General features: G+C 36.4%; 1 protein-coding gene across 8 annotated transcripts in view; it reads left to right on the top strand.

Moving 5' to 3' along the window:
- The window catches only part of Upf2 (UPF2 regulator of nonsense mediated mRNA decay), a 705,876-nt gene that overhangs the window by 94,752 nt on the left and 595,717 nt on the right, over positions 1–15,407 (top strand). For all 8 annotated transcript variants that reach the window (XR_016550243.1, XR_016550244.1, XR_016550245.1 and 5 more), the window contains one exon: positions 10,578–10,607. Coding sequence is in view for 5 of the 8 variants with exons in the window: in XM_090412106.1 (XP_090268232.1) it covers positions 10,578–10,607 (30 nt within the window). In the remaining 3 variants the exon portion in view is untranslated. The remainder of the gene's footprint in view (positions 1–10,577; positions 10,608–15,407) is intronic.

Genomic DNA, 15,407 nt, shown 5'->3' with positions numbered 1-15,407 from the left:
ATATTTTCTTCATGTGAGTTTGTGCATTTTGCTCTTTTCTCCAAATTTTCCCAAACATTCCTGTATGTCTGGTAAGTTGGGTATGTTGATAATCATACTTCTCATCTCATCTTCTTTATACCCTTTTTTACCTTGTGGTGTCGAGGGTCCATTGATCATCGGACATCAATCCGTTTACAGGATAAGGTGGTCAGCCCTATGTCCCGGTATATCCTATGGCCTGTAGTGTTAAGTTCTCAAGGCCAGTTTGCCTGCTTTGCAGGATGAAAAACCACAGAATAAACTGAGGAAAAAACCCTGCCGTCCACGCCCAAGACTGGCTAACTTGGCTATGGCTGAGGAAGATCCTTCAGCTCCTCGTGTCACCGACGGGAATCGAACCTAGGACACTCCTTCCCCAGGCATATGGTTACGAAGCGCATAGCCACTAGGCTAACCGCGCGGACAATCATAATGTGTGGTAATCATACTTAATACATGAAATCCTACAAGACATAATTCCAAAGTGGAGAAGGAAAATTTTTGTAATCCTGACAGATGCGATCTAGGCACTAACCATTGTAACAAGGGAATTCCAAGATCTCTATGGTTTACAGTGACATGAGGAAAATGTTAATGGCACATTGTGAAGATGTGACCAAAAACAAACTTCTGAGCAAACAGTTACATTGGATACAGGACTGAGAAAGACTTTTCCTAAGACTAACCTATGGAAGAAGGAAGTAATTCAGAATAAAGAGCTGCTGTTGAGGTTTAAGTGAGACTTAAAGATCCACTCTAGGATCTTTTCTCTGTGAAAAGATCCTAGAGTAGATGGGAAAGAGGAGCAGCCTGTCAGAGAGAAGAGAACACCAAGTTATCTCTACTCCTCTAGAACTGAGATAGAATGCATGACCATGCAGGTAGGGAAAACTCAGTTCTGAACTTTAGTAAATTTGTATTAAAGCACATTATAGTACATTTATTAGTGTTGTGTCGTCCTATTTAGCAAACTGATCCATTTATCTTGGTTAGTTGAACTTATCCTTGCTTCTTTAAATTCCGTTTGTTATTTGTCAGATGTTGATTGATACTGATACGAATATAAAGAAATTTATGTTATCCTGCGCCACCTTATATTCAGATTAGTCTATATAATATAGAGGAACGTTTGCAGTCTCACTTTTCTACAGGCCGAGGTTAATATTTCATTTAAGGCTTCCGCAAGGTCCGATAAATTTTTATGAGCGGTGCAATAAAAGGAAATCGGGCAAACATCAAATTGAATTCAATAAAACAAAACATTTAATGCAGGGTTATATAACAAGTACATCTAAGTACAACTTTCTAAACAAAATAATGCAATTGAACAAATTCAAAATATCTGAGATACAGGTAGCTATTCAGTTAGGTTTAAAGATTAAAGCCAAAAATCTTAGATCTTATTATTCAAGACATAAGCATTTCTATCACAACTTGTTTCTATTCTATGAGACAAATCAAGTCATCTACACATCAGTTTAGTTCTAGTACTCAAAAAAAAAAAATACAATGCAATAGGTATCAAACATTCAACTCTCAGTTCTCTATATTCTGCCAATTAATAGAAAATAGTTCTCAGAATTGAACAATAAATATTTTTATAGTTGCAGTTCTCTAATTCACTTCTAGTCTATAAACACTTAATTATATCACAAGGCAGTTATCAATTCAAGGGGGAAACACTTTAGTGCTTCATTCTTTCGACTATTTATAGTTAAAGGCCACAGCTAGGGTTAAGATATATTAGGCGGAACTAATTTTCATTTGCTTCACACTGGATGTAAAAAGGAATAAGTCTTACCGGGTTACAACTTCAGCACATTGAATTCACTTAGGCACATTTTAAAATTCCTGTTAACTAATTATCGTGAGGAAACACAATTCAAAGAAATCTTCACTATGTTAACTGAAATATTTAACACAGAGCTACATAAGTCTTGACACATTAGATTTATGTCATGTACTAATTCCTTATCTTCCATGTATTGACTTCAGCTTTCTTCCCTCTAATCATTAGGAATCTATCGTAATATCAGAATTCCATACAGGTAGTTTTTAATGTCTATTTATTCCCGGTCCTTTCCTTGTCGATTTTTCCACATATCTCAACTCTCCTTTCGTTACTCATGACCGGTCTCTTCGCTGTCCCTAAGCTTTCTCCTCCTGTTTACTTTCGTTTTCCAATTAACTGCGTTTATTCTTCCCACCAAAAATCTGGTTCTAGCCAGTTCAGCTTACATCTACAGGCTTCTCTCCATATCATAGCCGTCCACGTTCTAAGCACGCACTTAGAACGTGGACGGCTTTCTCCTTTACTAGCCAATCAAATTCAATCAGAAGAATTACATAAAATCATATCAGCAGAATTCCACATTTTACATTCTTTTTTTAGAAATAACAAATAAAGAAATAATCTGTAATTCACATAAAATACATTTAAATATGATAAATACAAATTCTTATAATATATATATATATATATATATATATATATATATATATATATATATATATACACACACAGCTTCTTATAATATTAATACAGGAATAAATAAAATTAATTGAATGACATTTTAATACAGAGTCCTTTCAGTACTAATACATATTCTAGATTACATAATTAAACAATAATAAACAAACTCGAAGTAATTATATGAATAATAATTTACGAGCAAGAGATTAACATCAAATAATATGCACAAGTGTTGCTTAAGTTATAGCAGATTATGTTAAATGTGAATGAAGTATTATAATTCTCAAATATCTTCATTCACATAATAACTAATATTTAAGGAAATTGACAGCGTATACTGGAAATATAGATTAAATAAACTTTAATATACACTTTCCGATATTTCGGCGAATGTTACGTTGCCATCTTCTTGGGAACTTACTAAAAGGACACGTGCACACAAGTACTAATACAACAAATGAGACTGAGGCTAGGACTCTAGCGTTTTCCTAAAGTCCTGATGGTGCCCCCTGGCGGGCTATATTGGTAGTTCTTGGCCTTTGGGCTGAAGTTCTTTTGATAAAAGTTTCCCAAATTTGGGGCAGTTTCATGCATCCAAATTTGTTGAGGTTTGGCATGTTCCTAAGGGCCGAGGCTGATTCCATGAATAGCCTTTCATACTTGAACTTGCTGCGGTGTATTACTGTGGCTTTCTTCCATCTTATTCTGTGGCGAGTATCCAGAGCATGGTCTGCAAGCCCAGAGTGGCTGTACTGGTGAAATCGGATGTAATCCTTGTGTTCTGAGATTCTGATATTTGCTGTCCTGCCTGTTTGGCCAAAGTAGGACAGTTTACAGCTGCAAGGACCTGGTATACACCAGGTAGGTCTAGGGGAAGTGGTTGGTCTTTGGTGGAGCGGATAAGGGATGCCAGTTTTCTATGTGGTCTGTAACAAGTGGTCAAGTCATGTTTTTTTAAGATTTTATTGATTTTTTCTGAGGTGCCTCTGATGTAGGGAATAGTGATGGATTTAGAGTAATCTTTTTTGTGAAGGGGAGGGGGTGGTGGGTTGTGGATAACTGGGTTAAGTATTTTTTGGAGGGGGTAGCCGTTGGCTGAGAAAGTGTCACGGATGTGATTTAGTTCTGTGGTTAGGGCTTGATCATTAGAACAGATTATTTTTGCCCTGTTGAATAATGTTTTAATAACTCCATATTGTTGTGAGGGGGGGTGGTGGGATTGTTGGTGAATGTATCTGCCTGTATGGGTGGGTTTTCTATAAACTGAGAAAACCAAGGTTCCATCAGGTTGGCGGGTGACTAGCGTGTCTAGGAAGGGGAGGTTATTGTTTTCCTCTTTTTCCAGGGTGAATTTGATTCTAGGGTGTTGGTTGTTCAAGTGTGTTAGGAAGGAGAGGAGTGAATCCAGGCCATGTGGCCAGATAGCGAAAACATCATCAACATAGCGACGCCATATGGTAGGTTTTTGTGGGGCTGAGTTTAAGGCTTTCTCTTCAAACATCTCCATGAAAAAGTTTGCCAAGGGTGGGGAAAGTGGTGAACCCATGGCTGTCCCCTCTATCTGTTTGTAGAATTTTTCCTGCCAAACGAAATAGCCTGAGTTCATTGTAAACTGAAATAGGGCTGAGATATCGGGAGGAAATTTAGCTTGGATTAGCTCTAAGGTTTCTTTGAGAGGGACATTCGTGAATAGGGAGGAGACATCAAAACTGACCATTATGTCATTGTGTTGGAGTGTAAGGTTTTCTAACTGGCTTTGAAGTGGGCTGAGTTTTTTATGTGTGATGGTGTATTGCCAGTATAGTGTGAGAGCGCTTTGGCTAAATGCTTGGCTAGTTTGTAAGTGGGGGAATCAATGCCATCCACTATGGGACGTAATGGCACATTTTCTTTGTGTATTTTTGGGAGCCCATATATGCGGGGGGGTCTAGAGTTATAGGGTTTTAGTCTGTTGGTAATCTCCACAGGCCAAGAAGTGACCTTCTTAAGGAGCCTATGGAGTTTTCTAATTTGTGAGCTGGTGGGATTGTAATCAATGGGGAGGTAAGTGGAGCGATCTAATAATAAAGCCTTGAGCTTACCTGTGTAGTCTTTAAGATTGAGTACCACAGTGGCGTTCCCCTTATCCGCTTTGGTGATCACTATTTTTTTGTTTCTCTTCAATTCTTGTAGTGCCTTGTATTCACTAATGGATATGTTGGATTTTGGAGGTTTTGCTTTATTGAGAACACAGGCTACATCCAATCTAATGTCGTTGGCGATGTGGGTTGGAAGTTGGCGAATCCCGCGTTCAATTTGAATCATTAATTCCTCGGCCGGTAATTTCCTAGGAGCAATGGCGAAGTTGTGACCACGTGACAGAGCATGGATTGCTTCTGGCTTTAAGGTAGCTGACGATAGGTTAACAACAGTGTTAGTTTGTAGTTTGGACGCCGAGTTCTTTGTTAATTTATCAAACTTGTTGATATGTCGGCTTCGTACTCGTTCAAATTCTTTTTTAGCTGCCGTACACGAGACGTCATGTAGGACCGACCAAAGCTCGTGATTCAGCGTATGTGAAAGCTCGTTTTCCAGCGTTGTTAAAGCGCTGTTTATATCGGCTAGGGAACCGCGTGTAGCGGTAATTTGCTCCCGAAATAATGCCTGGCTAGCGCGGTTGTAAATACGGAGAGCTTTCTGTGAGATGAAGCGGTGTTTGAATTTAACACAGTTCAGGATGACATGATTATCCCGGCAGCGTTTTAGGAATGCCAGACGGTTAAGTTGTCTGGATAATTTCAGCCTCAGTTTGCCGTAATGGCGGGCCTTGCGTGCGAAGAGATCTCCGTGGATGATCATTATTCTTGTTGAGAGGCTTATACACTGGTTAGACATAATAACTAATATTTAAGGAAATTGACAGCGTATACTGGAAATATAGATTAAATAAACTTTAATATACACTTTCCGATATTTCGGCAAACGTTACGTTGCCATCTTCTTGGGAACTTACTAAAAGGACACGTGCACACAAGTACTAATACAACAAATGAGACTGAGGCTAGGACGCTAGCGTTTTCCTAAAGTCCTGATGGTGCCCCCTGGCGGGCTATATTGGTAGTTCTTGGCCTTTGGGCTGAAGTTCTTTTGATAAAAGTTTCCCAAATTTGGGGCAGTTTCATGCATCCAAATTTGTTGAGGTTTGGCATGTTCCTAAGGGCCGAGGCTGATTCCATGAATAGTCTTTCATACTTGAACTTGCTGCGGTGTATTACTGTGGCTTTCTTCCATCTTATTCTGTGGCGAGTATCCAGAGCGTGGTCTGCAAGCCCTAGCCGATATAAAGCCGATTCAAATTGAACGCGGGATTCGCCAACGACATTAGATTGGATGTAGCCTGTGTTCTCAATAAAGCAAAACCTCCAAAATCCAACATATCCATTAGTGAATACAAGGCACTACAAGAATTGAAGAGAAACAAAAAAATAGTGATCACCAAAGCGGATAAGGGGAACGCCACTGTGGTACTCAATCTTAAAGACTACACAGGTAAGCTCAAGGCTTTATTATTAGATCGCTCCACTTACCTCCCCATTGATTACAATCCCACCAGCTCACAAATTAGAAAACTCCATAGGCTCCTTAAGAAGGTCACTTCTTGGCCTGTGGAGATTACCAACAGACTAAAACCCTATAATTCTAGACCCCCCTGCATATATGGGCTCCCAAAAATACACAAAGAAAATGTGCCATTACGTCCCATAGTGGATGGCATTGATTCCCCCACTTACAAACTAGCCAAGCATTTAGCCAAAGCGCTCTCACACTATACTGGCAATACACCATCACACATAAAAACTCAGCCCACTTCAAAGCCAGTATAGAAAACCTTACACTCCAACACAATGACATAATGGTCAGTTTTGATGTCTCCTCCCTATTCACGAATGTCCCTCTCAAAGAAACCTTAGAGCTAATCCAAGCTAAATTTCCTCCCGATATCTCAGCCCTATTTCAGTTTACAATGAACTCAGGCTATTTCGTTTGGCAGGAAAAATTCTACAAACAGATAGAGGGGACAGCCATGGGTTCACCACTTTCCCCACCCTTGGCAAACTTTTTCATGGAGATGTTTGAAGAGAAAGCCTTAAACTCAGCCCCACAAAAACCTACCATATGGCTTCGCTATGTTGATGATGTTTTCGCTATCTGGCCACATGGCCTGGATTCACTCCTCTCCTTCCTAACACACTTGAACAACCAACACCCTAGAATCAAATTCACCCTGGAAAAAGAGGAAAACAATAACCTCCCCTTCCTAGACACACTAGTCACCCGCCAACCTGATGGAACCTTGGTTTTCTCAGTTTATAGAAAACCCACCCATAGAGGCAGATACATTCACCAACAATCCCACCACCCCCCTCACAACAATATGGAGTTATTAAAACATTATTCAACAGGGCAAAAATAATCTGTTCTAATGATCAAGCCCTAACCACAGAACTAAATCACATCCGTGACACTTTCTCAGCCAACGGCTACCCCCTCCAAAAAATCCAAAAAATACTTAACCCAGTTATCCACAACCCACCACCCCCTCCCCTTCACAAAAAAGATTACTCTAAATCCATCACTATTCTCTACATCAGAGGCACCTCAGAAAAAATCAATAAAATCTTAAAAAAACATGACTTGACCACTTGTTACAGACCACATAGAAAACTGGCATCCCTTATCCGCTCCACCAAAGACCAACCACTTCCCCTAGACCTACCTGGTGTATACCAGGTCCCTTGCAGCTGTAAACTGTCCTACTTTGGCCAAACAGGCAGGACAGCAAATATCAGAATCTCAGAACACAAGGATTACATCCGATTTCACCAGTACAGCCACTCTAGGCTTGCAGACCACGCTCTGGATACTCGCCACAGAATAAGATGGAAGAAAGCCACAGTAATACACCGCAGCAAGTTCAAGTATGAAAGACTATTCATGGAATCAGCCTCGGCCCTTAGGAACATGCCAAACCTCAACAAATTTGGATGCATGAAACTGCCCCAAATTTGGGAAACTTTTATCAAAAGAACTTCAGCCCAAAGGCCAAGAACTACCAATATAGCCCGCCAGGGGGCACCATCAGGACTTTAGGAAAACGCTAGCGTCCTAGCCTCAGTCTCATTTGTTGTATTAGTACTTGTGTGCACGTGTCCTTTTAGTAAGTTCCCAAGAAGATGGCAACGTAACGTTCGCCGAAATATCGGAAAGTGTATATTAAAGTTTATTTAATCTATATTTCCAGTATACGCTGTCAATTTCCTTGAATATTAGTTATTATGTCTAACCAGCGTATAAGCCTCTCAACAAGAATCTTCATTCACAATTTAACATTAGTACTCTGGGTGGATTAAGGATTAGATAATCAGGATACCATGCTCTAAAGACTGAACATGGAACTGTTTCAAGCCACCTCATGTTTCTGATAAGTAGGGTGGTGGTTTCACACTACCACCCTAACTTGAGGAAATGTGATATTTAAATGCCACCTTTAAGGCATTCACAAAACAACCATACCTGTAGTGGGATTTAAACCCACACCTTATTGGTAGGATATGCTATTCCACTTGTTAGCCAACCAAGCTATCTTGAAGGATGAAGCTTGAAGTATTTCATTTTGGCATCACCAGACTTAAAAGAAAGAGTAATAAATATACAGTATTGTTCTTCATTTAGATGTTTGTATTTTCTAGCTTTACTCCAAAAATCTTCATTCTTTACTAAATTTTTGTTTGTTTCTCTGAAATTTCATTAATATCATTTCTTCTATTTCATGGCCTTTTTTGACATTAATGATTTACAGTCTTTTTTTTTTGTTGAGTTAATTAAATCCTGCTTCACTTCTCTTCTTCTGTCACCGTATACAGTCCATATAAATCTCTTCCTGTCTTAACCAAATTTTTTAGTGTTTTCCTAATGTAGTTTGAATGCTTTATTTATATGATCAAATCTGATACACTTTCTCCATTTCTTCTTCTTAGACCTGCAGCAAACAGTGATTCATGATTTGTTTCTTAACCTGCAGGTAATGTTTTGCTGCATTGATTACATTTACATTGCATAGTACAGGATGACCCATAAGTCATGGAATATACCGTAGAAAGGGCCCATCTTTGTGAAGCAACTGCATAAGTTTTTTTAACATCACCAGATTTGTTTTTTTATTAGTTATGAAAAACCATATGAAAATGCCTTCCATTTTCAGCTTTACAAAGATAGGGCCCTTCCTACAGAATGTTCTATGACATATGGGCCACCCTGTATAATTAACTTTGATTTCTGTATTCACCATTTGGTGAGGTTCATGCATGTGTGTTTGTCTTTTTATGTTGTTTATGGTAAGTATATTAATAAACACACTGTTAACCAAAAAAGCTCATACATTCTTTCTCCAGTTTCATTCTTTGATCCTAAGCCACACTTTCTGATGGTGCTTTGTTTTTCCTTTATTCCTACTTTTTGCATTCCATTTTCCCAGTATCTTAATCATCCTCATAAATAAATCAATGCTATTAACTACTGGTCAATGGTATTGATTTATTGTCTACAATGAAATTCTCTTGCCTCTTCACTCGCATGTGTAGTGGGTGTATTATGAATTTGATCCTCTGAAGAATCTCTCAAACAAGAATTATAAACTATCAAATAAACTGCCCTACTAAATGGATTAAATGCTAAACTTTTGTTTAGCATTGAATTCAATGCTAATTAACTCTCCTATATAGCAACTTAGACAAAAGTCCACAGGACTCCTATATCATATATTAAAGGCATCTCTGAGCAAGTGGTAAAAATTATGAGAAAACTTAAATTCATCACTGCCTACAAATCCATCAACCAAATTCATAATTTGTTACTTTTTCCAAAAGACAAACTATCCCTGTGTTACCTGGCATATACAGAATACCATGTATATGACAGGTAACACAGGCATATATATACAGAATACCATGTTTGTGCAACTTATCTTAATGTGGACAAAAAGGAAGATCTGTCAACAGACACATCTCTGAACATCAAGACCACATCCAGCTCATCAAACCTCACAAATCTGGCCTAGCACAATAGAGGATTGAAAATACCATCCATAGGACCTAATGAAAAAACAGCAAATTGTTACATAGATCCATGTATAACTGTGAACTTTTATACAAGGAAAGTGTTGAAGCCCTACTGCATCGACCTAACCTCAATCATAACAATTCTTACCATTCCTAAAGTGTTCAAAATTATCATCCTTAACTCTTAAATAATTGTGATCTTTTTTTTTTTTTAAATTTAAAATTATCTAATTTTAATTTCAGCTCAATAGTCTGTAACCATTGAACACACTACTGTATATGTAGAGGAATTCCAATGTAACACACCTGCACTACTGTGCCTTTTATTCACATTCTTTATTGTTGTTATCTATCCACACCGATGATGTCTTTTGATATGTAAGAGAAAATATTTGTATAACTTAAAAATTACTTCTAACATAATTAACACAACTTAGCTACATGTTACCCTAGGTATCCCATTATGCAATGCAGGCATCTGGCACTTGTATGCGAAAAATATTTCTCACATACAAGTGATATTATTTCTCATATATATATCATCTCCCCCCTGTCACACACACACAACTTTAAATATGTAACTTCAGTGTTACAGAATACTTGTAGCAAAGTTGCTTAATCACATTTATAATTAGCAAAATGGAATAGTGTAATTTATTTCAAATGTTGTGTTTATCTGGTCATATATCTGAAGGAGCAGAGGTTGAATGATTACTTCTGTTACTAGATTGGTTAGATGCGACACTAAACATGAAATGTCCAAAAGCTTTACTGTGTAAAAGTAAAATGGTTAGGTTTCTTCTCAGTTATAGATGTGAGACACACTGATAACTGATTATAGATATATTTTTTCATTAATTATAAAAAGCATACCAACATAGTTAACACATTTGCAAGATTGGTTAGAAATATGATATGACAATTAATAATAATATGTAAATATAGATGTATGTTTTAATTTAAATTAGTTAAAATTTACTTTTCAGGCTGCAGCCATAGTGGATGCAAAGTTGAAGGTCAGTGTTCACTTTTTACATAAGTCACATAAAAAAAGATTTCATTGTAGTTTTATTATCAGAGTAAATAAAATATACTATTGACAGTATTTAGATAATTATCATAATGTTATTATGTAGATACAACACTGCCATAAACTAAGTGATGCTTATGCAAATGTTTTGCAATTGGCTGTGATATATATAAATTTTCTTGCAATAAATAAATTCTAAGAGTATGTATTAAAGATTAGTGCAGATCAGGGTTTCCCAAATTGGGCTCCACAGAGCCTTAGGACTCCACAACTGAAATTCTATGGCTTTGCAAATCTTTATACAAACATTAACTTTTTTTTAAATTAATGAATCGATAATTTGCGCAATTTGTAATTTAGCCAACCAAATTGTATTCTTATTGGCTTAAACCAAAATATGAAATGATGGTACAACACAAGAGAATAATTTCATGCTGGCTGGGGCATCGTTCAGTTAAACAAAGCTCCCCGTTGTTTTCGTAAGTGAACCAGGGCAAACCGTGAAAAGTCAGCTACTGGAACAAATCCAAATCATAAAATGCACCCCAACTCGTCACAAGAGTTCAAGATCGTTACTATCAACATAAGCAAACCTGAATGACAAATAGGGGGTGACTAAAACAACAAAGATAAAAGCTGGTGAGATTTTTCTGAGCAATGAATACAAAATGTTATATTCGTAAAATGATAATCAGGGAAAAGAAGGTGTAGCTATAGTATTGAACACAAAATACGAGGCTAATCTTCTTGAATGGCAAGCAATATCAAGTAGAGTAATGTGGGCAAATATCAGAATGGGGAATTGGACAATGAGACTTAATTGTGCCTATAGCCTCACAGAAGGTTCTACTAAGGCAGAAGTGGAGGAATTTTTTGAAGCTTTAGGAAAGAAACTGACACAATGATTAAGTAAAAGTTGGTCCTTGTTGGGAATCTAAATACCAGAGTAGAAAGTGATTGTCAGACATACAAAAATATTTTGGAAAAATTTGGAGAAAAGAGCAAAGCTAATAATAATGGCAAATATCTGTTGGATTTCTGCTCAGGACATGGACTGGTTATTACTAACAATGTTCCAACATAAAAATGTGCACAAATTTACATGGAGAGAAGAGGCAAGGAATAAGAAAGGTCTCATTGACTATGTTATTGTTGATAGTGATGTTTTCCCACTGGTGCAGGACACTAGAGTATACAAAGGATTTGAAATTGGAAGTGATCATTTAGTCTTGAGCATGATAATATTGAATTTCATATTGAAAAGAAGGACATGTAAGAAAGTTTTAAAGTCGAGAAGCTCTCAGATGTAAACTGTAGACTAAAATACACAAACATTATTAAAAAAAAAATGAAAGAGTTTGAGAACAGGAACCAAACCTAGGAAAGCTAGTGGCAATCCCTGAAGAAAACATTGATTGATTCAGCCAGAGAGGCATGTGGTGAGGTTGTCTGCAAGGATAGAAAAAATCAGAAACCCATGGCAGACATAAGAAGTTAAAGAGGCAGTGAAGGAAAAGAAGAAAGCATATCAAAAGTTCCTGGTAAATATGTCAGCTTGTGCTCTTAGAGAATACAGAGACAAATGTAAGAAATCTCTGTGTAAAACTAGCTAAACAAACGTCATGAGAAGACTTTGGTAAGAACATAGAAAATAAATATCAAGAAGGTGGCAAAATATTCTTGAGACTGTTGAAAAAGCTCAGAAATGGAGGAAAGAGTCCTGTAAAAGGAATTAGAGATGGTAAAGGTGACATGAAAACTGGTATATGGATATCCTTGATGTATGGAGTAATTACTTCGAGAAATTGCTAAATGAAACAAGCAGTGATGACAGCACAGTGGTAAAAAAAAAAAAAACAGACATGCAATCAGTAATACGTATCCATATTTGAAGTAGAAAAAGCCATCAAAAGCCTGAAATGTGGAAAGGCAGCTGAAAGGTATAGATGATATTTGACCAGAAATACTCGAGTATGGAGGTATAAAAGTCTTACAGTGGCTGCACTGCAAAGGCCTGGAAAGAGGAACAAATTCCGGATGATTGGAGTAGAACTCTAATAGTGCCCATATATAAAAAGGGAAATAAAACTGAATGTGAGAATTACAGAGATATTTCCCTACTGAGTGTTCCTGGTAACATTTATTCAAGTATACTTGAGAAACGGTTCAAAAGGATTGTAGAAGGGAAGCTTGGTGAAGAACAAGCTGGATTCAGGCCAAATATAGGCTGTCAGGATTCAGATTTTTACGTTACGACAAATAGTTGAAAAATTATGGGAATATAATAAAGATCTGTATTTAAGTTTTGTTGATCTGAAAAAGGTGTATGACAGGGTGCCAAGAGAGAAGCTGTTCAAAGTGCTACACTTGTATGGTGTCAATGAAGCACTATATCAATATTTAGTCTTTATTTCAGTTGTAAGTCAGCAGTTAGAATTGAAGGAAGTACAGTTTCCTTCAATATCTGGTGTCAGACAAGGATGTACATTATCCCCTCTGTTATTTATTATCTATATGGATCACATTATGAAGGAAAGAGGTATTAAACCTGATATCAAAATTGGAAATGTTAATCGCAGCTCTTTACTCTATGCAGATGATGTTATACTTCTAAATAAATCTCCTACAAGTCTGCAAGATTCCCTGACTAAATTGTATAACTCTTGTAATAGATTTAGTATTAAGGTCAGCAGTAACAAGACAAAGGCAATGAAAATAGGCAGAAGCATTGAAAATATCAACTGCATTGTGAATGGAGAATCTATAGAACAAGTAAAACATTTCAGCTACTTAAGCACGATTTTTAGTGAAAATGGTAAATTAAATATGGAAATAACCAACAGAATCAACAAAGCTGGTATGGTAGGACAACAAAGCTGGTATGGTAGGAAGTCAACTGAATAAATTTATATGTAATAAGAGAGAAATTAGTCAAAACACTAAATTAGCTGTATTCAAGACAACATACAAACCAATTTTAACTTATGGATCTGAGAGCTGGGTTAGAAATAAAACACTTCACCAAAGACTAGAGACCACAGATATTAGAGTTCTGAGAAAGATTAGGGAGGTGAACAAATAGCATCAGTGCAATATCATATAAAATGAGGATATTAGGAAAGAACTTAACATTGTTAGCATCCAGGGTGTTAGCAGAGCTGATCTCAGGTGTATGGTCACTTAAACAGAATGGGAGAGGAAAAATTAGCAAAACAAGTGTTCTTTGCCAGGTTGGCAGGAAAAAAGACCCAGAGAAGACCAAGATATAGGTGGATTGATACAGTAGAAAGTGCTTTAGAAGACGGAAATATAAGATCTGATAATGTTGAAGTCTTGATAGGTAACAGATTGATTTGGAGGATAATTGTAGATAGGAAGTTAGTAATGGTGTAAGTTTTTAAATCAATACCATCATATCTTGTACACCCTTGAAGGTACATATCAGAAATTTTGATGATGATGAAATGATATGATGCTACAAGTTACATCCATCATACAAGACTTTGAAAACTCTGCAGTTCAAAACAACAACTGCACAGTAATCATTAAAATGAACTTAAATTTTTTAAATTTATGGAGCACCATTAAATTGTAAAATGGTGAGTATTTATTGATTTCTTTCTTTTTTTCATGTTTATTTTAAATATTGAGTTGTGAGGGCTCTGCAAAAAAAAATTTGCTTGCTTTAGGGCTCCACTTTAGCAATTAGTTTGGAAAACCCTGGTGTAGATCACATTTACACTATTATTATACTAGTATACAGCTATTTACATAAATAGATGTATATTAGTATAATAATCAGTAAATAGTAAATATTTTTCACCACATGTAAATCAACTGTGATTTATGATATTATTAACAAATTATTAACAATATTAACAAACTAGATAGAAGAGAGAGAAAAATATGAGTGTGAATTAAAACAGAAATTGAAAAATATACAACTGGAGGAGTATGAAAATATTGAAAACATCTGGAATCATATCAAAGATAGCATCAAAGTAGAGCAGAAAATTCAGTTGGAATTCATATTAAAATACAGTGTAAAAAATGATTCAATGAAGAATGTGAATGGGCAGTAAAGAAAAAAAAAGATAGAAACACTTGGCTTAATAGCCCAGCTGATATTCATGCTTCTCTGAGATACAAAGAGAGCAGCAAAGAAGCCAATAAAATAAGACAACAGAAAAGAAAATTCTTTTGTGAACAGATTGAAGAAATCCAGAAATACTTTACAGTAAATAATCCCAGAAAATTTTTCCATGAAACTAAAAACCATAAAACAAGCCCACGTATGAAAACAGTAATCGACAATAGCAATGGACAAGTACTAGCCACTAGAGATGAAATAGCAAACAAGTGGAGAGAGTACTTGAACAAATTCCTAAATTTTGAAGAACCTACTGTGTCTTTCAAACAAAGTACTTATCATCCTTGTCAGCCAGAAATAATTAAGCCTTCCCTAGCTTGAAGTAGAGAAAAGTATAAAGCTGCTCAAAAACATAAAGGCACCAGGTACTGATGGAATAGTAGCCGAACTCATTAAATATGAATTAACCACTCATATACATAAGCTGGTAAATTTATGGGAAATAGAAGAGTTACCTGGAATGGAAAGAATCACTAATCATTCCAGTTTATGAAAAGGGAAACAAATATGAATGCGAAAATTACAGGGGAACATCGCTACTGTCAGCAGGCCACAAAATTTTATTTAATATTATACTAAAAAGAATCTTGCCTTATGCCGAAGAAAATATTACTGAATATGGTGGATTCAAAAGAA

The sequence above is a fragment of the Typopeltis vanoorti genome, chromosome 2 (assembly GCF_054136105.1).
Source record: "Typopeltis vanoorti isolate ZY-2024b chromosome 2, IOZ_Tvanoo_1.0, whole genome shotgun sequence".
NCBI lineage: Eukaryota > Metazoa > Arthropoda > Arachnida > Uropygi > Thelyphonidae > Typopeltis > Typopeltis vanoorti.
Note: the sequence above shows the minus strand (reverse complement) of the source record. Positions and strands in the feature narration are given on the sequence as shown.